General features: G+C 36.1%; 1 protein-coding gene across 3 annotated transcripts in view; it reads right to left on the reverse strand.

Annotated features, from left to right (window-relative positions):
• COG6 (component of oligomeric golgi complex 6) overlaps positions 1-26187 on the reverse strand; it is an 80913-nt gene that overhangs the window by 43331 nt on the left and 11395 nt on the right. For all 3 annotated transcript variants that reach the window (XM_025924609.2, XM_086713103.1, XM_086713114.1), the window contains exons 4-13: positions 24663-24721; positions 18918-19029; positions 17143-17225; positions 16706-16776; positions 15227-15320; positions 11238-11366; positions 11068-11159; positions 9543-9607; positions 6728-6819; positions 642-759 (exon numbers count right to left, since the gene is read on the reverse strand). In XM_025924609.2, the coding sequence (XP_025780394.1) occupies positions 642-759; positions 6728-6819; positions 9543-9607; positions 11068-11159; positions 11238-11366; positions 15227-15320; positions 16706-16776; positions 17143-17225; positions 18918-19029; positions 24663-24721 (915 nt within the window). The remainder of the gene's footprint in view (positions 1-641; positions 760-6727; positions 6820-9542; positions 9608-11067; positions 11160-11237; positions 11367-15226; positions 15321-16705; positions 16777-17142; positions 17226-18917; positions 19030-24662; positions 24722-26187) is intronic.

Below are 26187 nucleotides of genomic sequence, written 5' to 3' on the forward strand. Positions count from 1 at the left end.
CCTGAGTCCTTAATAATGAAATAAAAATAAAAAAGGGTTTGCTTATTGTAAATCCATTCCTTAAGGTCTGATCACAACACACTGCTCAGCTGAAAATATTAGCTCTTGGGACTCTCAGATTTTTGTTACCAGATTTTTGTTGTGGTGCTTTATTTGTTTCCGGTGGGAGTTTTTTTATTATCTTGTTTATTTTCATAATTAATTGCAGTATATAACTCAAAGGAGCATAAATTTCTTAAGGACAAAGCTGGACCATCAGAGAGTAAAACTATAAGCAAACTGTTTAGAAAAAAACATTCAGTAAGAGTTTCAGTTTTCCAATCTGTATGTCATCTTAGCCCTGACCTAAATATAGTAAGTTTGCTTTAATTACAACTTTTTGGTTATAGAAAACTGGTAGTGAAACTAAGGCTTGAGATTCTACCTCTAATTATGACTCAGTGTTATACTGTTCCAGGAACCCAGCCTATAAGCCCAGATCCAGTAAAGCCATCTCAAAATAAATTTAATTGTTCACAGGAAGAACTCAAAACAACCCTGTATGGAATGGGAAAAAATTACCAATGTAAAAACAGTAAAACATTTTTAAATGTGCAAAACTCACACTCACATAGTTTAAGAACTGCATTTTCCAAACATACCTTGTCCATTAATTTGCTTGCATGAAGACTCAAGCTATTGAAGAATATTTTTTTGCTTAGCAAATGCATATCTTCAATGGTAGTCAATAATGTAGTTGCACTATTTCCAACAATGCCACTAAAAGCAAAGAATATTTCAGGTTGCAAAACAAGCCTCACACAATGAGTTCTTTAACTGAATACAATTCGCTTAAAAGATCTAGATTTAAAATAAAAGTATGTATGGAGAATATAAGCTGTGAATTAAAAACAACTACTTTAGTGTCACATAAAAATGACAGAGATATTTTACTTAAGAGTTAGGTAACAAACAAATGTTTCCAGTGTTTCACAATCTCTTTTAGAAAAACACTTATAAGATGCAAATCCATCCATTTTTCTCTATTACGGTAAATGCATGTCTTGATTATCCAAGACCTAATTTTAACTTTAAGGAAGCCATTCCATCAATAATAACGCTATTCATAAAATATTTAAATTTTACTAACACTGATTTATTCTTTCCATTAAAACTCTTACACCAGGGGCGCCTGGGTGGCTTAATCAGTTAAGTGTCTGACTTCAGCTTGGGTCATGATCTTGTGGTTCGTGAGTTGGAGCCCCGCATCGGGCTGTGTGCTGATAATGCAGAGCCTGCTTTGGATCTTCTGTCCTTCTCTCTTTCTGCCCCTCCCCCACTTGTTCTCTCTCTCTCTCTCTCTCTCTCTCTCTCTCTCTCTCTCTCTCTCTCCCCCCCCCAAAATAAGTAAACATTAAAAAAAAGGTGAGTAAAACAAAACAAAAAACTCTGACATCGTATATAAAATATAAAGTTTCTCAATTTTTATACGACTGCCTAAGTAGCAGCAAATTTAGACTGAATATGAAAAATCTTGTAATATTTTAAAATATCTAATTATTAGCACACTCTATACTCCTCAATTTGCTATTACAAGGATATTTCTTAGACCTATCTAAGGAATTTTCTCATTTTTGCTAGAATGTAAAACAAGCCTGTATATAAAACAATTCCCAATTTTATTCTAATTCATGTACTGAAAGTCATTTAAAAATTTGATATTAGGAGAAAAGGTTTTTGTTGATGTGAAAATATACCATAATCCAGTAGGAAATCCTAATTTCTAATGGCACAATACCATCTTACTATACCTAAAAGAAATTTAGATTGCTGAAAATAAATATAATGGCATTACTAAATACCATTTGATAGTAAACAAACAAAAAAAGCCAATTTACAGAAAACTGATATATTACACATGACATGTTATAAAAGCAAATACTAATGCCATTTACTTCAATACATTCTGAAACTAAAACAAATTGGAATGAATTCTAATATAGTTAATGCAGGCAAACCAAATTAACAAACATATATATAAAGTAAACAGCAAAATAAAAGCAAATTCCTAAACAGGTAGCCATAATATCTATATTTACAAAAAAGAAAGTATTTCAATTAAAAATAGTATAAGCTAAACACCAAAATAAACTGAAAGAAATTCCCACACATGCCTATACATACAATAAAAATAAGTATGTTTCTGAATAGTAAAATATACCAAGCAACAGGGGAAAAAACTGAATGGATACAAACAGAAACTGATATTTAAAAATTTCTTTAATGTTTATTTATTTATTTTGAGAGAGAGAGAGAGTGAGTGAGTTGGGGTGGGGCAGAGAGAGAGGGAGAGAGAATCCCAAGCAGGCTCTGTGCTGTCAGCAGAGAGCCCGATGTGGCACTCGAACTCACGAACCATGAGATCAATTATGACCTGAGCTGAAATCAAGAGTTGGACACTTAACTGACTGAGCCGCCCAGGCGCCCAGAAACTGACATTTTAATGAAAACTTTGGAGAGATAACAACATATGTTTACATTCATTTAAAAAAAAAATTGGAGTTATCAGCCATATTTTGCACTTACTCAGATCTAGAATTTACTAATGGTTGCAAAGTACTCAACAGGTACCAGTAACCAGGCCAAGTACTTACAGATGGTTATTGCATTTCACTCCATATTTATACCCAACATGCTTATCCTGCCATTACTTGATTTTTCAATTTTAGGTATTATTTACAAAAACTCTGCTATGGAAGATGAGAGTCAAATTCTCTTAACATGATGCTCATCCCCCACCACAATATACCCAAACTTCAGCTTTCCCAGGCTCTCTAATACAGTTATATCACAGGGTTCTGGTGAATAAACACTCAATGTTTACAATATTACAGGCATGTAAATACTATTCAGAGCTAACTGAGGCATCAGGGAATTCAACATAAGGGAATGAGCAGGCTGATGAAGAAGACAAACCCCAGTGTCACAGCCTTGCAGGAAGCCTAGAAAGCAACCAGTCCAGACTGGAGGAAGAGAATGAGGGTTCCAAGAGGAATGTAGGAAGGGAAGAGGGGAGAGAAGTTGGGAAGAATTGGTAGATGTGCTTGACTACACGGTGAGAAAATGTGGAGTCCACTTAAGGGTTTGGGTCTGCAGCAAAAGCACTACCAGGAATTTATCCAAAGGATACAGGACAGGGGCACATGTACCCCAATGTTTATAGCAGCGCTTTCAACAATATGGAAAGAGCACAATGCCCATCAACTGATGAATAGATGAAGCTGTGGTATATTTATACAATGGAATACTACTTGGCAATGAAAAAGAATGAAATCTTGCCATTTGCAATGATGTGGATGGAACTAGAGGGTATTATGCTAAGTGAAGTAAGTCCGAGAAAGACAGAAATCTTATGTTTTCACTCATATGTGGAATTTAAGAAACTTAAGACCATGGAGGAAGGGAAGGAAAAAAAAATAGTTACAGACAGAGAGGAAGACAAGCCATAGGAGACTCTTAAATACAGAGAACAAACTGAGGTTTGATGGGGGTGGAGGGGCAGCGGGCTGGGGAAAACAGGTGATGGGCATTGATGAGGGCACCTGCTGGGATAAGAACTGGGTGTTGTATGTAAGTGATGTATCACAGGAATCTGCTCCCAAAGCCAAGAGCACACTGTATACACTGCACGCTAACTTGATGATAAATTATATAGTAAAAGAAAAAAAAATTGGGGTCTAAAACAGCGATCAGGACATAGGAAAGTAAGCAAATACAAAAACAAAGCAATTACTAAGTACAGAGAGAAAAAGGTTTACAAGTAAGGAAATGTAATCAAAGTATGCTGGATTCCCTGTTTTCATGGATTCTGCATCTTCCTTTGCCTCGTTTACTACTGCCTTTTGATGGAATCTATCCTCTGGGAGTTTGAATGTACAGGGGGCATTTTTTTTTTTTTTTGATAATTTGCACGTCTCCTATTGTTCCCCAATTTTCTTTGCAGGTTTCTTTTCTTTCTAACCTCTAAATATGAGAGCTCCCCAGGTCTCAGTCTTAGGCCTCTTCTTCATCTGTACTTACTTGCTAAGTGATCTTACCTAGTCCTGTTGCTTCAAATGCCATCTATATGCTGCAAACTACCAGATGTATAGGTTCAGCCCTGACTTCTCTGTTGTCTGCTCACTCAACATATCCCACCGCATGTTCACAGGGATGCTGAATCCCACACGGCCAAAACTGAGCTGAACTCTTCAGTACCCACCCACTCCCATAAACCTGTTCCTCTCCAGCATCCTCCCTCTCAGCAAACGACAATACCACCCATCTAGCTGTTCAAACCAAAAGCCAAGAATTCGTCCCAGACTCCCCACATTTCACCCTACCTAGTCCATATGTATTTCCTATTGTCTCTGGAAACCCTACTTTTCATCACCCCAAGACTATCACTCTGACACATCACCATCTCTGCTCAGAACACAGACTGCTTCCTAAATACCTTGTTCCCCTTTACCCTGGTACACTACATTATCCACAGTGTCCAGAGTCACCTTATATATCATAAATCAGCTCAAGTCACTGAAACATCCCCACCCCCCCACACACACATACATCTTCTCCAACCCTCTCAGTATAAAATCAAAATCTTCACCATAGCCTACAAAGTCCCACATGATCTGGCCTTTGCTTACCCCTCTGATTTCATTCCTCCCTACTCCTTCCATTCACTCTATTCCAGCCACTGGCCTTCCTTATGCTGCTGTAAAATGCAAGCTTCTTCCAGCCTCAGGACCAGAATACCCTGTCTAGGATGCTCTTTAACAAGATCTTTACATGCCCGACTCCTTCACGCTGTGCAGGTCTGTGTTCAAATATCACCTCCACCAAAAGGCCTTTAAAATAGCCCCATGCACATACACTTGCTCATATGTGGTCACTCCCTACACTTCCTTTCCTTTCTCCTGCTTTATTTCTCCTCGTTGTCCTTAGCACTATCTAAATTATTATTTTATACTTGTTTGTCTTTCTCCCCATTAGAATGTAAGTTTAAGCAGTTTTGTTCACTGCCATATCTTTAGCATCTAGTAGACTGACGTCTGCAATCAATTTTTTAATTGACTAAATGAGGAAATATGTGAACAAGTAAAAAAAGTACATGGAAAAAAATGATCAAAAGATCCAACTGTCATCCTCAAAATCATCACTTTCAAAGACAGAAAAATTATAATTCTCAGAGTCTAATAAATATATTACCTTCAGAATCCAAATGATTTTTTCTTAGCATTCTTTGTATTAGAAACTGAGTTATCTTTATCTTCAAATGATAAATTTTGTTCAGTACCATCATGGGTATTACTACATAAATAATTTAAAAATTATTTAGCGCTACCTTTGCCTAATACGGCATTAGTTATGTGTTAGCTGCTTTCAGCTGCTGTTGTGTTTTCTAAGTACGTATCATTCTCTTATTTTAGGAAGCTTACCACATCACAATTGAAACTAATTTATTGCTTCTGAGTCATGGCAAATGATGGTAATAAATTTATATCTAAAATGTTAGAGGACTAACCCAAATCCTATCACTGATTAGTTATATATAGCCTGTGGCTTGTTGGTTTTGTTTAAAAATTTACCGGGGTGCCTTGGTGGCTCAGTCAGTTAAGCGTCCGACTTTGGCTCAAGTCATGATCTTGTGGTCCGTGAGTTCGAGCCCCACATCAGGCTCTGTGCTGACAACTCAGAGCCTGGAGCCTGCTTCAGATTCTGTGTCTCCCTCTCTCTGCCCCTCCCCTACTTGCGCTCTCTCTCTGTCTCTCAAAAAATGAATAAGTGTTAAAAAAAAAATTTTTTTTTAATTTACTAATAGCATGTGAATTTCATCTCTTAACTGTGAAGTTCTGGGTGGCTAGCCTCAGCTACTAGAAGGTAGGGAACGTCACCACCATAGTCTTTTGGTGCTTCCTTAACTAGAGATCCCTGCACCTCTCCTATTAGTTATAATAACCCCTGGATTTTAACAATTGGACTTCTGTTCCTGATATAACATACTGGATGAAGAATAATTGTTAAATCATTTTTAATGGACTAATAATGGAAACTATCCAAAATATAGTGTGAAAGGTCATTGTTTTAACACAACTACATGGAACACAAGACACGGAATATGGTCTTATAGTGACATTTATAATAAAGCTCGAGTGTATACCATCACTGCAAAGTGAAGATAAATGAATCTTTTGGAGTCAAAGATCAAATTATAGAGAAAATAAGTGGTTCCTAATCAGATAAAGTAGCTTTTATTGAAAGCAGACAAAGCTATAGTTCTGTTTTATCATTAATAGAAAACTAAATGTTAAAAAAAAAAACTTACATTATTTATACCCAGAATAGGACACTTCACTTATTGTGCTCTATTTTGAGTGTAATGTATAATTACTGTAGGTACCATGGATCTCTTTCACTAATGCAGAAGAACTAAAAAAATACTCACACTACAAACTTATACTGTTATATAGGCTGTGTGTGTGTGCATGCGTACAGTTATGTGTGGGGAAGAAAGGGAAAAGAAACGGCGGACCTCAAAATACAGCACAAACAACACATACATAATGATTCATAAGGTGTGGAGGTTCTGCTGGTTTATATTTAGTCAAACAAATGGTGAAAGCAAACAAAACCAAAACCTTATACTGTGTTTCTACCTGAAATAACGTATCACAGAGGGTCTAACACATTTAACCATTCCACTTACCTGATTGTATGATGATAAAATTTGAGGAGGTTAGAAATTTTATATAACAAAACTGCCCCAGGTTCAGCAACTATTACTTGTTCAATTCGAACCTGTGAAAACGTGAAAAAAAATTAAAACATTTCTTAAAGGCTTAATTTTCATTCTACAATCACATGTGGTCGAAACAGCATTTTAAAAAGACAAAATTTAATTCTGCAGAAATCACAAAATTCCTTCTAAGTAATCTCTGAATATTAAACTATAAGGGATAGTAGAATAACAGAAATATTTTAACACAGATATACTCTACCAAAAAAAAAAAAAATCCTTTACCTACAGAATTTGGCTTGAAGGCAGTCGCTACCAAAAATAAACAATACATGAGGAGGTCATTGTGAGGTTCTTTACCAGTATATAATGGAATTTAGTTCAGCACTATTTGCAAATCAGCTGTTACCTCCCTAAGAGCAGATTATCAGTGCAAATACTGCTCTATCCTCAACTATTCAGAAAAAAAAAAAAAATTAAAGAATTCTTATCTTCAAACTATTATATCGAATTTCCTTTTTTAAATTAGCACCAACATATATGTCTAATTACGACTACCAGGGCAATATCAGATCTAGTTCAAAGTTAACTCGATCTCTCTTAAGGTTAACTACTAGGAATCTTTAATTAAATTCCATCCCTTATATTCCCTTTATATCCCCTAATTAATGAATGCAAGCTAAATTACACCGGGATGCACTTCCTTACATATTGTATCTGCTCTTAAGCCGCTGCTTACATTGTGTCTTTCTGTTTCCTAACTAGATTCTAAACACAGACCTTGTATTTGTTTTCTGCTGCTTTTACATCTCCACAGCATCTGGGAGAACAGTACATACACAACAGATGCTTAACACATGCTTTTGAAAACTGAAGTTTCTCTGTACTTAGATTTTGGAATATGTCATAATGCCAACATACGTGATTTGCTAAAATAGATTTATAAATGTCTGTATGTGAGCATACAAAAACCTCTCAGATTACAGAAATTAAATGACCTTTACATTAATATGTTTATGAAATTTATACATCTTTTGGCATTAGACATTAGTAGATGAGCTAACTAACACAATATTATAAATTGTGAACAGCATGTGAATTTAAAAACCACAATTTACACATTACAATTTCTTTCTAGGTCAAGGCCTGCCTCAATAGTGATTTAAATGATATATCAATAAGTGATATTTTCTGAATGTTAATGTAATTATCAGGACAAAATATAATAGATGCTAATTGTAGATAGACAGCTCTTCTCTAGTAGATTTGTAACAGCATCTTAGCTATCTGGCAAAGTCTCTCCAAAAATGTTCAGGCATCAAAAAAATACTCTTTACGCCAACTCTGTCAAGCAAGTGAGAAAGGAGGAAGAGGGAGGGGAAGAAGGGAAGGAAAAGAGGGAAGACACAGAGGAAGGAAGAGGAAACAAACCCAGTTCCGCCTCTTTTCACACACACACACAAAGGTTCTGCGGGAAAGTAGCATCCCTTCAGCTACGATGAAAAGAACAGAGAAAGGCTGAAAAATCAGGGGATTTATGTCCAATACACGAAGGTTGTTTGCCACACCGTTTTCTGAGGGTGACATAAGAGGACCACCATTTTCAGCAAAGGCCAACAGTCCCAGGAAAAACAACAGGCGATGAGAGAAAAACACAAATGTACAAAGGCTGAAAGAGACTACGGGGGTGGTGGCAGCAGGAACCAACTAGAAAGTAGAAGGCGCTGGAGAAAAACAAGCATTATTAGCAAAGCTGAACAGCAGTGACGGGAAGAATGGCTCAGACGTAACAGGCTTCCAACTGTCCCTGGCACATAATAAACACTCAAGAAACTGTAACTGTATCGGAAGTGGCAGAGATGATAAAGGCAGAAATTAAAAGTAGCCAAAGGGGCCACAGGCAGTTGGACAACAATCTTGGGAGGAGATAAAAGACCCAGTGGCGGCTCTCCATTCCAGTGCCAGAGAGACAGCTGCAGCAAAGCAAGAGTCAGAAAGCAAGAGAAAGATGGAGAGAATCTGTGTTTATGGGGAGGGGACAAAAGGAGGAGGCAGGACTGAAAGGGATAATAACAAACCTTTGTCTCAACATCATAGACGGCTGCTTGGAGTAGACGTTTGTTCCCCAGTACACATCAGCAATCTGAGGGCACTATTTCTGTACCATGCAATACAGCATTCAGCTCTATTTCCCATGCCATTTATCTTTGTATATGAACTTATTTTCATAGAACCCACCATAATGTATGAAGGTCTGAGCATATCATAAGTTTTTATTAAGAAAGGTAAAATTCAAACGTTAGCTAGTAATCGCTTTGCAACCCAGAACAGTCATATAAAAAGAAGCATCATCTTACCACCTATAGACTTGGAAAACAAAGATTCAATACATTAATTCTTTTTTTTTTTTAATTTTTGTTTATTTTTGAGAGAGACAGAGACAGAGCACAAGCAGGGGAAGTGCGGAGAGAGGCGGAGACAAAGAATCCGAAGCAGGCTCCAGGCTCTGAGCTGTCAGCACAGAGCCCGACATGGGCTTGAACCTGTGAACCATGAGATCATGACCATGATCACGATCAAGCTGAAGTTGGACGCTTAACCGACTGAGCCACCCAGGTGCCTTGATGATGATTATTTTTAAATGTATTTTACAATCCTACACTAATGTGTTAATTTGAGAAAATTATAGCTTGATTTCCAGCTGTGAAGTTATTTTTAAACTCATAGGAATAAGGCAATAATTTATCCAGATACCATATAACATATATAAAAGCAAAATATTTACCTTCAGAGGCCTGCACACACCCTCAGTAATATGCCCAACAACTTCCTGAATATTTTCTTCAACACCTACAATTAATTATAGCATAACTAAAATGTTTTTTCCATATTACGCGTAAGTTCAAAACACGAACAATAATGTATATGATTAATGACACTAATAACAAACATTTAAAATAACATAACAATATTTTATTAAGTTGAATGTCTTTTAGGACATTATTAATTATGTTAATATTTGGGTCTAGAACCTGGTTAATTTATTTCACTGCTGATTAATAAAATGAACAACTTCTTTGTGAAAAAGAATAAATGTATGAGTCACAGGAAAAAAATGACTGGGAAACATATTAAGTGATATGAAGATGTATTAGCATCTGCTCTACAAACGCCTTATTCTGGGCAGGGGTGCTGAGCACAGAAGCTGAGATGTAAAAATGGAAAGCACACCTTGTAACCTAAGGGAAAAACTGACATTTACTAAATATTGACTATTTGCCAAGCTCCTGGGTACTTGACATTTACTGCTTGTGACTGACTTTTTTTTTTCAGATGGAGAAACTGAGGCTTAGAAGAATTAAGTCATTCTCAAAGAATAACCTATTTCATCCAACTCCGATCTATTTTCTTCCAACCTCTTCACACTGCCTCTCAGATACACTTTACCAAAACATTTTTTTAAGAAATACATTATTTTAAACTAGGTAATTAGGATAACAGAAACCCACTTTAAAAAGTGCAGACCTTGTGCCAATCCAGCATACCCACTGAGTCTAATTTGAATTTCAAAGAGCGAGAAAAACAAGACAGTAAGTACCCTCCCAGATTTGCACACTAGCCTCTCCTGCAGATCAGGATCTGAGCCAGAGCGACAAAGTCACAATATTCCTCTTCACTTCTTATGAAAAACAGAGTACCTTAATTTTCCATTTATCCCTCAAACTCTAACAACAGGCATCTTAAGGTAATCGCCATTAAGAAGACGTGAAATTCTGTAACAACCACACATCAGCAGTTTCTTCCTTGAAATCAAGACCAAAATTTTAAGTACATAAAGTACTACATGGGTAATTATTCAAAAAACTACAACAGTCACATGAGAATGAATAAAGGGGCTGGGTGGTAGAAAGAAATGAGAGACTTAGTGGCTTAACGACCTTAAACAAGACACTTGGTCACACATATAAAAGGAGGATATACCACCTCTCACTTTAAAGTGTGGTGTGGACATCTGAGACCATGTGTGTTACACACACCAGAAGGGTCTTAAAAGTCAGGCAGAGGAGTCTAGGCCTGATAGGGAAGGTCACAGGGACCAGTGCACAAGTGTGCACAGCTGTGTGACAGGAAGGTGATGGAGGACAGAAGTCTTTTAGCAGGAGAGGGGAGAAACCAGAGGAAAACTAATCAGGGCGCTTACTGTGCCACTGAGGGGTGAAGAGCTTATCTCTGTGAAGATGACAGATTTCGAGAAGTCTTGTGTTATTGTCTCTATTTAGATGTCAGCAATTAACAACTGGAGGACCCACCTTGTAGAGTTACATGCTTTAAGAGAGCTTCAAGGTGTTCTTTTTCAGAAGCGGTCGCCTGATGGAGCCAAGCCAACATATCTCCCACGTATCTAATGCAGAAACTAAACGTTAGTAAAGATTTCCTTCAGAAAAGCCTCAAAAATCCCAACACTGTCTGATTACGATACCTCAAGGGGTCATGGGAGTGCATTTCAATGGGCCTTGGCGTGCCTCCCGGGCCCCCTCTCGTAAGAGCATCAATAAATCCACGAACAACGGTACTTCTCCTGGCTGTTCCAAATTCATCCAAGGTATACCTGGGAGAAACAAGTTATTGGAGAACCAGAGGTGTTTCTTTCTGATGGTTACATCGAACTATCCATGCAGTTTCTGAGATAAGCAGCTTGTCTCAGCTTCTTTACACAACGCTCTCAAGCAATAAATACTGTTGTGCACAATTACCTTGCGATCACTTTCTATCTTTTTATTTATTTATTTATTTTTAAATTTTTTTTTTCAACGTTTATTAATTTTTGGGACAGAGAGAGACAGAGCGTGAACAGGGGAGGGGCAGAGAGAGAGAGGGAGACACAGAATCGGAAACAGGCTCCAGGCTCTGAGCCATCAGCCCAGAGCCCGACGCGGGGCTCGAAGCCACGGACCACGAGATCGTGACCTGGCTGAAGTCGGACGCTCAACCGACTACGCCACCCAGGCGCCCCATTTCTATCTTTTTAAAACAAATTAGAATCAAAATGCTTTGATTTTTCTCCCCTCATGCTCTTAGATTATAAATATGGTTAGTGTAAAGAATGCATTCCTTTAAATGATCACGAATTCTATGAAATGACTTCTGATTAAATGACTACTTACAGCACAAAATTCACAAACTTTTAACTTCTCAAATACGTAAAACTAATCCTCATCCTCAGGACCCAATCTGTCCCAATAAACAGAAGCAATGTAACTTCTGTTTCTAGGGCTATTCACTCTGACCACAAGTTATATTAGAAACCAGTGAATTCACTGGCAATTTAAATAGGGGTGAGGGGACTTATCAAGCCTGACAAACACTAGACTCTGATCCGTATAATTATATGAAATATACATACACATTAATATTAATGTTAATCTCCCTTTAATAATAGACATAACTTGAAACAAAACCAGCATAAGTTACAATGAACCTTCAATGACATCTATATATGTGAAACACCTTTTCCCCGAGAGAGAGGAACATTTCTTTGACTTAAAAGAGATTATTTCCCAACAAAGGTCAAAAATTCAAAATGGAAAAAAAAAGTATTCAAAATGAAACTTTATAAAGGTGAATGTTAGAATTATTTAAATATCCTAAAATGCCTCTGGTTAAAATTAAAAGTTAAAATCCCCATTTTTTTAGCTAGGGCTATAGCAAAAAAAAGAAAAATTCCGGTCAAAAAGTAAATTAAAAGATGAAAGATCTGGGTCCAAAACAAATTAAAAGAATAGTGTAAAAGCCTCTAATAAATGGATCAAATACATAAAGAATGACTAAAAGTCAGCAAATTACTACATTCCTTAACACCTTATATTCTGAAGGTTTACCAAAGGAAGGAAGACATCAATTTATTCATTTCTACTTATAGTAAATTTCTTTATGAAAAAATGGCTGTACTTGATTTATTAAAAGCTAATAATGCATTGGCATTCCGGTTACAAGCTACCTAATAAAAGCTGGGTATGGCAACGCTTCCCAAGGACTTCAACAATTACCATTTTTCTGGCGCATGATACCTACACATTTGAGACACGCTCAAGACACCAAAGCTTTTACTCATTACTTAAATAAAGTACATACGCAGTGCCATCTGGTGGTTAACACGAGACATTGTTAATTTTTTCCTAAATTTAAAGAAACCACCACTTTGAAAATAAATGATAACTTAATGAAAGGCCAACTTTCTCTTTTAGCATTCATCTTACAGGAATCAACTGGTCTTTAAAACTTCCTTCTTCCTAAGTTAACTTCCAAATGCCTCTTACCATGTTCCAAACTGCACTATTGCCCCCCTATTCCCTGGCTTGTGCCTCTTTAAGATAAATCGTGTCTATTATAGTTCTGTTCTTTGCCTTTAAAGCTTTTTCCTGGCTGTAACAATGGATTCTAAATATACCCTTCTGTATTTGACAGCTTTCCAGTTTATCTCCTTTCAAAATAAAAATAATAGCCAAAATTCTGTGATGAGCAAAGCATTATTCTAAGCACCTTATGTGAACAATCTAACTTAAATCTTCACAAAAACCCTGTAAGATAGGCACTATTTTTATCTTTACTTAAGGAAATTGAGGTTTACAAAGGTACAGACGCTTGTCAAAAAATCTAACTCGGAGCTCGCCTTCTAAACTATTATACAATGCTGCTCGTTTCCAAGTGTTTATCAAGAATCAAAATTTAGGGACGCCTTGGTGGCTCAGTCGGTTCAATGTCCGACTCTTGATTTCAGCTCAGGTCGTAATCTCATGGTTGGAAGATCAAGCCCTGCATCAGGCTCCACACTGTCAGCATGGAGCCTGCTTAGGATTCTCTCTCCCTCTTTCTCTGCCCTTTCCTACTCGCTCCCTCTTTCTCTCTCAACATAAGAATAAACATTGAAACAAAAAAAAAGAATCAAAACTTACTAAATATATATTTACGTGATAGAAGCCAGCTGACCAAAACACACAAAAAAATTTTTTTAAACAGAGATTAATCTTGTGAACAAATATGAATCTGTGGACAATGTCACATTTTATTAAAATCAAATACCAAATATTTTCAGTACTAAAAGACTCTCCTAATCAAACACCAATATCTTAAAGTGCCAAGGCTGGGAAAGAAATTTCAAGGTACATCTATAACCTGCTAAGCTGATGATCAGTAGTGAACATTAATTAATCATATGTCCATGCACAACATTCAGGGCTATTACAGTACAGCTCTTGCTACCAACCCAGTAACCAGTGCAAGATTTTGCAATCAATTTCCCAAAAATCCATGTTCTTTCTCAATCTACATCTTTGCATCTGCTGTTCCCTCAACCTAGGATGTTTCCAATTCCCTTTTCTTCCTGGAAAATGCCTACTTAACCTTCAGAACTCACTTTAAACCTATTTCCCAGAAGAAACTTTCCCTAACGTTCATCCCTTTCCCCTACCACAGAACACGGACACATGAACTCTAAAGTAGCAATTAATCTAGTCATTAAAATGGTGTGTTTATATATGGTCCCATAAAATGAGGCAATCTGAGGGTAGAGGTTTATTGATGCTGTGTCTCTAGTGCTTAGAACTGTGCTTAACATATAGTAAGTACTCAGTAAGTAGTACTGGAATGTTATTATTTCATGCAGCTGTCCCAGCACTTGTGTTCTGGAAACTTATTGTAGGCTAAGCAACGTTCCAATCAGAAAGCACAGTAATGGGGAAATCCTCTAAAACTATTACAAGCCTCTGAAAGGCATGACTCAGAGCAAGACTGAATGTCTCTGTACACGTTCCCTGGTTTTGTTTCCTGCATAACTCCCCACTTGGTGTCCCTATTTTCATATTATTGCAGAAATTAAAAATAAAAAAAACATTTACTTCTGTTTTATATGAAAGATAAAAGAGTAAAATTAAAATACAGAGTAATAAAAAATATGTCAATAATTAATAATGCCTAGGGTTCTTACCCAAAGCCTCATCATAGATCTCTTAGCTGGCATAACTTACAGAATGAAAGACGTGAACTCTTTCTTTTCTTGAATCCTATTAATGGAATCTTGATTTTCAATGTTCTTTTTTCATTTGGGGGAAGTTATATTTCTGACCCCCTTCTCTCCAGGGCCAGGTTGACAGAGGAGTTTTAGCTTCATACAATTCTAAGGTAGTCAGTGAGATGACAGGATGGGGAAAGCCCTTACCTCTACATACATAAGGGGCAGTCTAGACGTAGGGACACCTTGCTTTTCCCCTCCAAACTGCATTCTATAATACACAATACACAAATGAGCTGATGCCCCAACAACACACATATCAGGTAAAAGCATCACTTTAAATAAATTATTTAATTACTGAAACTAAACTATCGTATATCAATTTGATAATACTGAAAGCTAGCATAAATCGTCCAAGAAAAAGTGGATTTATTTTTTTTAATTAGGAAAAAGTCACCAACTTGTATAAGACAGGTCTATCCTGCAGGGCTTCCATTGCCTGAGTTAATACTGGAGATATGTCACATGATTCCTGCGTCAATGTTCTGCATTCACCTGGAAAACAGTTACCGTGTGATTACAGCACCTGTTAAATTAAAATCTGGTCTTTATTATATCCATTGTATACCCACAGTCTACATTCTGTAGCAGATATTACATTTAAAAAATGCTTGGAAAAACTTAGAGAATATGCCAATCAAAAACTATTTTATGATGGGACACCGGAGCAGCTCAGTGGTTACACATCCGACTCTTCGTTTCAGCTCAGGTCATGATCTCATGGTTCGTGAGATCGAGCCCTGCGTCTGGCTCTGCTCTGACAGAGTGGAGCCTGCTTAGGATTCTCTTTCTCCTTCTCCCTCTCTCTGCTCCTCCCTCACTCGCTTACGCTCTCTTTTTCTCTCTCAAAATAAATAAACTCTAGAAAAGTAAATAAATAGGGGCACCTGGGTGGCTCAGTCAGTTAAGCGTCCAACTTCGGCTCAGGTCATGATCCTGCGGTTCGTTGAGTTCTAGCCCCGCATGGGGCTCTGTGCTGACAGCTCAGAGCCTGGAGCCTGCTTCGGATTGTGTCTCTCTCTCTCTCTCTGCCCCGCCTGCACTCACATCTGTCTTCCTCTCTCTCAAAAATAAACATTAAAAACATAATAATAAATAAATAAACAAAAAATACAGACAGAGGAAGAGGCCACAAACCAAAGACTGTAGGCAGCCTCTAGAACTGGGAAAAGGCCTCAGTCACAGCCAGCAAGGAAACATACCTCAGTTGGTCCTACAGACTCAAGTTACTAAATTATGCCCACAAACTGAATGAGCACAGACACTGAACCTTCCCAGAACCTCCAGAAATGACTGCAGCTGTGCTAAGCACTTTTAGTGTGGTGAGAAAGATGTCTGGTTTCTGACCTGCAGAACTATAGGGTAATAATTTGTGTTGTTTTAAGCCATTAAGTTTGTGATGATTTGTTACAGCAACAATAGAATAGCAATTAACCACGTATAAAACAATTACTTAATGACTTTAGAAGTAATGACCTTTTTTTTTATTACCATCCTTAATCATACATAGAGCTTGAATGATGGCAAATACTCATGATACAAACACAAACACAATATGTTCAAAAGTAAAACTCATTTTTCTTTCTCTTTTTTTTAAGTTTCTTTATTTTTGAAAGAGACAGAGAGAAAGAAAGAGAATCCCAAGCAGGCTTTGAGTGCAGCGTGATATGAAGCTTGAACTCTGAACTGTGAGATCATGACCTGAGCTGAAATCAAGAGTCAGACACTTAACCACTGAGCCACACAGGCACCCCCACGTTTTTCTTTTTAAAAATACTTTCTGATTACTAAGACCCAAATATGATCTCAAAGGTCAGATGAAATAACTAAAGTGAAAACTAATATTTATAAATCTAGACCACATGAAAGAAATCACTTACTTTGAGCCCATCGATAAAGTCTTTCATAAGCTGTTTCTTGAAGCAAGGCCATCTGTTCCATAATTTCTAAACTAAGAAAATTAAAGATTTATTTTAATTTAAAGTTTTAAACAATAGTTACATCTAAAAACTTAATTATTTTGCTTAATTACAGCACATTTTGGTTAAAGCATATAACTTTTTATCATTTTATGGATTTTTTGGTAACTTTTTTATAATTAAATAAATGTTGTCAAATTTTAATAGCATCACTTAGGTATCCAAGTACTGTTTTATTCTAAATGTATCAGGGTATAACTCCCTCCTTATCCAAAGATACATAGAAATTAAATTCCTATTTCATAATATGTCATATAATTTCAGAAAGAACCTAGAACGTCTTTAAAATCTGCGAGATGTAAGAGGAAATGCAATTATGAAGTGAAAAGTTCACTCACCCTGCTGTTTGTTGGTTTGTACGTAAGAGAACTTTAACATCGTTATGAATCTGTTTTACTCTTCCCAGTGCCTTGAAAAAATCCTTTAAAATTAAAAACGCAACTTTAAAATGTCCAGGTTTTCTGGTGAAATTACATTACTCTAAATTGAAATGTCACTACAAGGGAAAAACGAATTCTTTCACTTACTCTGATGAAGTGCTCCTATACCGACCACAATTTTCTCTAAATTTTTATCGGAAGTGCAACAGATACTTACATTTAAAACATATGTCAATTCAATGTCGACTACGTGCCAAATAGTATGTTAGTTGCCAGGAACACAAAATTTATAAAGACAACAACTGCTGTCCCTCAAGAAATGCATAGTCTAGTAATAGAGAAGGCACCCCTGAAGATTACTACATAAAGGAAAACATGCTACATATGACATACCTTATGACTTAATAAGTAAGCATAGCTTTGTTATCACTGAAGATGATGTTTTACATTAGCTTTTATATACCTGTTCTTGCCCCCTAATCCAAGAGCAGAATGTAAAGCTGGATACGTAAAAGCTGCTCATAGATAATAGAGGAGCTGACTGATGCGGAACTCCAAGATTTTTTTGCCTTTTAGAAAGAGGCATTGAAGCCTTCGTTTCCATACAGTCATGGTGTTCCAATCACGAAAATAATGAATAAGTTATTTTTCTTTGATGAATGAAATTTAAAAAAAAATCTCCTCCAATACTGTTGACAATCTCTGCTAAGTGGAGAAAAGGTCAGATGCCAAATATTTCATATGTGCAAAGTTCCACAATCTACAAGGGCAATAAACACCAATAAGGAAAGTACAAACCCATTCTCGACCTACTTAACTCCTTACTCCTAGATGACTGGGTCCACTCTAGCCTGGCAGTAAGAAGCGGTGACATCTCTGGAGAGCAGCCCAGTACATCGCACCCACCCTTTGAGAACTCTTCCTGCCCTCAGACCCTAGAGGGATGACAAGTGTCTTAGGTGTATAGCTCCTCCCAGTTAGGAAACTGAAAGATTCCTTTCTGGAGACCGTGAATGTCTTCAGGAAAAAACAAAGAAACAAAAGTCTACCCAGTTAATTGGCACTTTGAGAGGTTTTAGAGTTGTGTGTCAGTTTGGAAAGAAGGGCATCGATTCAGAAGCTAATTTGGTGAAAAGATAAGGAATTTCAAATTCCAGGAAAGACAAAAAGTTATAAAAGGAAGAAACGTGTAATCACTTTAATGCTACTGTAATGAAAAGAGAAAATGTCATAAAACTGTACTGTGAGGTAGGAAGGAAAGAGAACATGTATGTGTGCAGGAGAAGGCAGGGTTAAGAGGCTAAAATCTCATATTTCATGACTGGAAACCAACAGAAAATAGGAAACATAGATAACCAAACCTTTTTTTTTTTTTTTTTAAATCTACGGATCCAGGATACAGAATTTAGAAAAGAAGCAATTAATAAGGTTGAAAATGGTTGACAATGGACAATGGTTGACAGGAAGGAGTGGAAAAGGTGATGAAGATTTTTTTAAAAAATTGACACTCTTCAATTTCTCAAATAAAAAATTATACATATTGCTTTGAAAAAAATACACACACATACAAAAAAAACAAATTAAGATAATTTAAAATATGTATCTTAGTTTCTAAACTTAAAAAAATATTTTAAATAAAACTTTTGTGATGGGAAAATAAAGCCTTAAAACGAGTGACTTATCTATAAATCATTACCTGCTATGCTTTAAATGATTATAAGAGAGCAACATACCTCGGTTATAGGTCCTTCTCTGGTACCTCGGAGGAGACCCATCTCATCAGAAGTCAGCTGGAACTTGGATAAGAAAGCATCTGCGACTTGTGCTCGTATTTCTAGTCTTTGACTATAATAATAATAAAAAACATCCAAGCAATAAAAAAAAAAAAAAATCAAGCATGCTATGAATTTGCGTAGCTTTAAAACAAGCTACATCTCTGACATAATAACTTCTTAAAACCCATGTGAAAGAGTCTCAGTATCTTTGAAAGCCTCATTTCTGCCTCAAACATTAGATGCTCGTCCAGCGGGCAGGTGACAAAATTACCTGATATTGTTCTACCTCAGATACCTACACACAGTAAAAGGAGTTAACCATCATGCAAAAGAAGAAATAAGTTTACAAATGGTCCCTGCATAACAAATTCTCAGCCACTTACGTGTACTTGAATTGTTCATCTGGTAGTAACAACATTGTCTTACAGGAGAGAAATATGCCCGTTTTCAACTAATTTCTTCTCAATCACTAAAAAATCCTAAGCCTCTGAAGTTTTCACATGAAGTGCACAGCAACCAAAAGTCAGGTTTTTTATTTTTTAACTTTCGATTAGAAACAGAAGAACTCATTTACCAATTCCTCATAAATCCATAGAGCACTCCACTTTTGCCTTCACACTTTTTCTGCATACTATGGTAATACAAGAGTCTTCAGTTACATGATGTGAATGCAACCTATGTAGACCAGGTTGACAATTAAGGAAAGGCACACTCTTATTTGGAATGTGACCTGAAGGCCCGGGCTGCATCCCCGTCTAAAGGCCAAGTCCTGAGCAGAAATTCACCATTCCTGGCTTTTCCATCTTAGATTTAAAGATATACAAATAAAATTGGGTTTCACCAGCAGTATTCACAAGGCAGTAATATTCCACAACTTAATAATACTCAAATGAGAGTGGACAAAATAAACATCAACATTCTATGTGCAGACAGTACAATGCATCTGCCATATTTGTTTTGTTGGTACGCTTGGGGTTCTAAAGTCAAAGTCAAATGCTCTGAAATAATATAGCAAGTTAGAAAGGAAAAGTCCTCTAGGTGGCAGTAACATTCTGATGATCTCAAATGATAATGTAAATAGTGTAATTAAATCTACACAGATGAATGGCATACGCCCTTAATCATCTTATGGATATCAAAAAGTTACTTTATCGGGTTTTGTTTTATAGTGTTAAAGCTCCAATCGTTACCACACAGGATTTAAAATAATTATAAGAATTCATAAAATTCCTCGAGATTATTTAGATTAATCATTTTTACTGAAACCTTTCCAGAGTTTCCTTCAGATCTATCTCTAGAGTCAATTTACTGGGCACAAAGGAAACAAATTTCTTTAGTTTATAACTTACTTTTGCTTTAACCAAATCTAGTATTACCTATCTTGATCATACTTCTTAATCATTAAATTTCATTCCAGATAGTAGTTTTGACTAGTATGTATGTACACACACACACACACACACACACACACACACACAGACATAAAAGCCATGAAATAAAAAGACTTTAAGCCAGAGGCTCTATCTCTACAAAAGATTTGGTCCAAAAATATGTTTAATGGTCATATTGCTAAAACAAGGGTTTGGTATCTCAAGATGACAACTTTTAAAGTAATGATGAAATACACTGTAATATATTTTTAAAATCATATTACTCTTTGCTTTCACCCTATATATTCTTCCCAGGTAAAACTGCACAAACTTTCTGATAGAAAGTTACTCTCATATAGTCCAATCACTTGGTTTGGGAGTATGTGTGCAATCTAAGAACACTAACAGGGACCTACAATATATAAAAGCCCTAAGCCAGGGTCTGGTGTGACAAAAGATACATATCAGACCTTGCCTTCATCTTACATCACAACTGAAATATGGTATGTTCGGGAGAGTTTTTAATATCTAAATAAAATCATTTGAAATAAATGTTAATACAAAACATATAAATGGCTATTATAAATTACAGCCTCTTTGGGATGTGTTCATGTAATCACTGTAATCACTTGGAGATGTATTATATGTTATATAATACATAAATAAACACAGCAAATACATACTGTGAAATAATGTGCAGCAGATAAAAAATATGAGATAGATCTGGACCTATTAACACAAAATGACCTATAAAGCATTTCTCAGGTACAAAAAGCAAGCCACAAAAACTATGTTGAACAACATCGAGTTTTTAAAAAATATATATACACACCCATAAATGAATTTTCAGGACATGTATTCACAAATTACTTAAATATTTAAAATAAACAGACTAATTAATCCTAACAATGATTCCTTCAAGCATTCTCAGAACATGATTTATGAATCTTATGGTGCCTTCTTTTTCTTTTCCTGAAAATCTGCCTCTGCCATATTTTAACTCTACCTTCTAGATTCACTTTCACCAAATAATTTCAAAATAATAAGAAAAAGATTTTAAAAATGGGCAAAAGATACAAAAGAAAAAAAGGATTAAGAAATATAAATGGCAAGACAAAATGAAAAAAAAAGCTGACTCACCCACCAACAACATTCAATAAAATATAAATTAGGAGTATGATGCTACTGTTCATCTATGAAATTGCCAAAGTTTTTCATGACAATACCTACTACTGGCAAAGGTTTAATAAAAGAGACATTCTCATTTATTGCCGACAAATATGTAAATTGGTATAACCCTTTTGGAGAGCAATTTAGGCAATATACATTATTTCCTTAGTACATCCTAAGGAAATAATCTGAACTGCACATAATGATTTAAAAACACATGCCAAACCATTATTTTTAGTATTGGAAACAATACTAATATTCAGTGATATAGGAATGTTTAACATACATGTTGGTTCATTCACAAGATGAAATATAATTTCACCATTAAAAAGTATTGTTTTTCTAAGTAAAAGACATAGAAAAATGAACATAAATTTGTTTTCAAGTTTATATATTTATTTTTGAGAGAGAGAGGAGAGAGAGAACGCACACACACAAGCAGGGGCAGACAGAGGGAGAGAGAGAGAATCCTAAGCAGGCTCCAAGCTGTCAGTGCAGAGCCCAGGGAGCTTGAACTCACGAACAGTGAGATCATGACCTGAGCTGAAACCAAGAGTTGGATGCTTAACCAACTGAGCCACCCAGGCACCCCAAAAGTGAACATAAAATATAAGTGAACAAAGTAAAACAGAACTACACACATATGATCACACTGGGAGGAAATATGCCAAAACGTTAACAGTGGTTATGCCTGTGTAGTAAAGTTGTAGCTGATTTTAGTTTTTTTTTTCCTCTGAATTTTATACATACAAATGAGAATAAGAAAGAAGAAAAGAGGTCTCTAAGCTTTCCTTCCCGAACAAATATGTTTCTGTAATATATTTTTATATGTATGTTTATGCAAAATAAAGTATTGTATTTTTGTTACAAACTGCAAAACCAGAATTAAAGTAGTTTATAACAAATAGCACAATTAAAATACAATTAAAACTATTAAAAGATAAAATAGTAAGAAATAGTAAGGAAGGATGAGAAAGTAAATAACATAGCTGAGGAAAACTATAACCTAAGCTTCCTAGCCCTCAAAGCCAATGTAGACACAAGATGTGCTGATAGCTTTGTCTAATAAAAGCTCTGGAAGAGGAGAGAAGGATAGTGTCCTTTGACGGATTACCAGGCAATGTGTTCAGCTCCTGTGTAAATCACCTAATCAGCTATTCCCTTTTTTCAGATGTGAAAACTGAGGCTGAAGTTAAGAAGTAACTTGCTCAAAATTAAAAATCTAACGAACTCTTACCCAAAATTTAGATTAGAATTCAGGTTTTTGTCTTCAAAGCCTACATTCTTTCCACTTTAACATACTATACCTCAAAAAGAAATATAAACGTCCACCAGAGATTGTTTCTCTGATTCTAGAAAGAAATTTGGCTGGTGGGCCTTCACAAGAGATAAAAAAAATATATGGGGCGCCTGGGTGGCTCAGCTGGTTAAGCATCCAACTTCGGCTCAGGTCATAATCTCAAGGTTCCAGGGTTTGAGCCCTGCGTCCCACTCCACACTATGCAATACTTGCTTGGGAATCTCTTTCTCCCTCTCTCTACCCCTCCCCCACTCGTGCTCCCTGACCTCTCTCTCAAAATCAATAAATAAACCTAAAAACTTAAAAAATATATATGTATATATATAAAGTAGTGACTTCAATAGCATTAAAAAATATGGAAGTAGGGGCACCTGGGTGGCTCAGTCAGTTAAGCGTCAGACTCTGGATTTTGGCTCAGGTCATCTCACAGTTCATGAGATCAAGCCCCATGTCAGGCTTCATGCTGACAGTGCAGAACCTGCTTGGGATTCTCTCTCTCCCTCTCTCTGTCTCTCTCAAAATAAATAAATAAACTTTAAAAAAATATGGAAGTATATTTATGTGGATATCACTTCCTGATTATCAATGAAACCCATCTTCTATCAACTAAATATTACAAAGAAATATTAACCGCAGTGCCGTGAAGACAATTCTACATCAAACTTTACCTATTAGAGCGTCAGCTATCACAACGACTGAACTTCTAACGTAGTTGGAAAAATATTCATATCATTTATGCATCTGTCTTAATAAGAATGGTATGTTATCCAAATAAGCCCACAGAATTTCTATTTTCAAAGTTAATTGCTTATTTGACAAAGTTTCTTGCTAAAAAGATAAGGTAATACTTAAAAATGGAAAAACAACTCTCGGCTTCCAGGAATCTGTTATAATTTCTGCTGTGTAATTTTCCTACAATACTTTCCACAAATGTTCACTTGGCACATCATATCCCTAGCTCTTGGGATACTGGAATGTCAGAAATTTTCACTCCCAAAAGCATACCCAGCCGAAACACTTTCATCGGCTTATTAAAATAATAAACATGAACAACGTTGCTTAGTTTTGAGAATATACAGATAGAAACACAATGTTCTAATGTTGCCTCCTATAAACATTAATCAGGGTCCCAAATATGTTACAAGCTCCAATACAATGCTCCGTTTTCAGTTTTTATTTTATGTTCCTTTCTTGGCGTCAGATTAGCTGTATTCCAAATTCATTTATTCAGAAATTATTTATTGAATCTACAATGCATTAGGCACTGGAGATACAAAGAGAGTTAAGAAACTGTCAATGTTCTCAAGGAGCTCACAGTTTAGTAAGAAGAGAGACAGTCAAACCAACAACTGATTACAAAAGACTGTAACACACAATAAAATACATGAATCCATATTCTACTCACTTTCATTCACCCATTTATTCAGTCAACAAATATTAGCATACCTATTTGTAAACTACCACAAGAAGAACTTATGCGGTTAACTCTTAATTATATTAGAGAGGACAGACCATAGCTAAAAATAAGAGACAATGAATGTGAAAAAATAAAAATAAGACTACCAAAAATCTAAAATCATCTACATTTTAAAAAGCAATCTTTTTTTTAAATCCGTACCAAACAATAAACAACACATTGTCATCTCCAAAGAATGAATAATCCTTCAACCCCAATCAAGTTTGATACTCCTAAAATACTGTTTTGTTTATTTTCCTCTTGGATAATAGCTTAGAACCTTACATGCTGTATGAATTTTGAATCATATTTTTTATTATTTTAACTTTGATTTGGAGTTACCTATAATTTTCTTTCCACTTAATCTCCAAATTAATGAAGAAGAAACTATACAAAGAAAAACTTACCTTTCAGCTTGAAGCTTAGTGGTTTTTACTATCAAATCTTGAGTCTGTTCTTTTGCCGCCTAAAATTATAAACATATCCAACATGAGCACATTTCAATTTTTTTATATTTCAGAAAACTAATAGTACCACTTACTAAAGCTCAAACTTAGCAGCATGTGAGATCAAACTCCAGAGCTCAAAAGTTTTAAAAAGGCCAAATAACTGAACTAGATGTTGCCAGGCTCATATACTACCTTCACTAAGAGAAGCTCAGAGTTCTCAACAGACACAACGCCAAGGCTTACAAGAAAGAAAATGGTGTGAGGACGCTAAGGCATTTAACAATTCATGATGTTTTTAGTGAAACAGAACTACTGGAAAAGCAGGGTCGGAATAAAAATCATGACTTCCGTTATGAATATGTGACTTGAGATACCATGAGACCTCTAAATAGAGTTGTAAGTTAAGTCACTGAAACGCTGGTGTGGAACTGAACAGAAATGCCCAAGATGGAGATAAACATTTGAGAGGTGGAATACACGAACTACCCCTCATATAGGGTTTTGGGGAAGATCAGAGATAGCCCTATCTAAAGGACACAGGGCTGTTACCGACAAATTTTGTATTAAGCAACCCTTCCTTCCCCAAGCCAGAGTCGAAAGGATCAGGAATGAAAACTTGATGAAAAGCTATTCTATCCTAAGATTAGGCAATTATTTTACAGTAGACTGAAACAAAAGAAAATGTAGCTAATCAGATTCTCAAAGACCTAAACATAAAGGTGTTTAGCAAAGAGAGGAGAAACAAGTGGGTGTATGCAGCTGGAGACATGGGGTCCATGCTCTTGAGGGACATGGAGTGGGCTACAATTATGTATAAATAAAGCCACTAGTAAGTGGAAATTACAGTTGACCTTGAACACCACATGTTTGAACTGTGTGTGTCCACTTACACAAGGAATTTTTAAAACTAATACACTATAGGGGCGCCTGGGTGGCTCAACCGGTTAAGCGTCCAACTCCGGCTCAGGTCATGATCTCACGGTTTGTGGTTCGAGCCCCGTGTCGGGCTCTGTGCTGACAGCTCGGAGCCTGGAGCGTGCTTCTGATTCTGTGTCTCCCTCTCTCTCTCTGCCCCTCCCCTGCTTATGCTGTCTCTCTCTGTCTCTCAAAAATAAGTAAAGGAAAAAAAATTGTTTTTAAATAATAAAAAATAAATGTAAAAAAAATTTTTTTTAATAATACATTACAGTTCTGTAAATCTATTTTCTCTTCCTTATGATTTTATTAATAGCATTTTCTTCTCTAGATTACTTTATTGTAAGAATACAGTATATAATATATATATATAACATACAAAATGTGTTTTGACTGTGTATGTTAACAGCTTCTGGTCAACAGTAGGCTATTAATGGTTAAGTTTTGGGGAGTCAAAAATTAGGCTTGGATTTCTGTGTGCACGGGGGTCAACTCCCCTGACCTCTTCATTGTTCAAAGGTCGACTGTATAAAGCAGACAAACACATATTATAGAAGGTCAGTCTCTT

Source organism: Puma concolor, chromosome A1, assembly GCF_028749965.1.
Source record: "Puma concolor isolate L17-30 chromosome A1, mPumCon1.1.hap2, whole genome shotgun sequence".
Taxonomy (NCBI): Eukaryota; Metazoa; Chordata; class Mammalia; order Carnivora; family Felidae; genus Puma; species Puma concolor.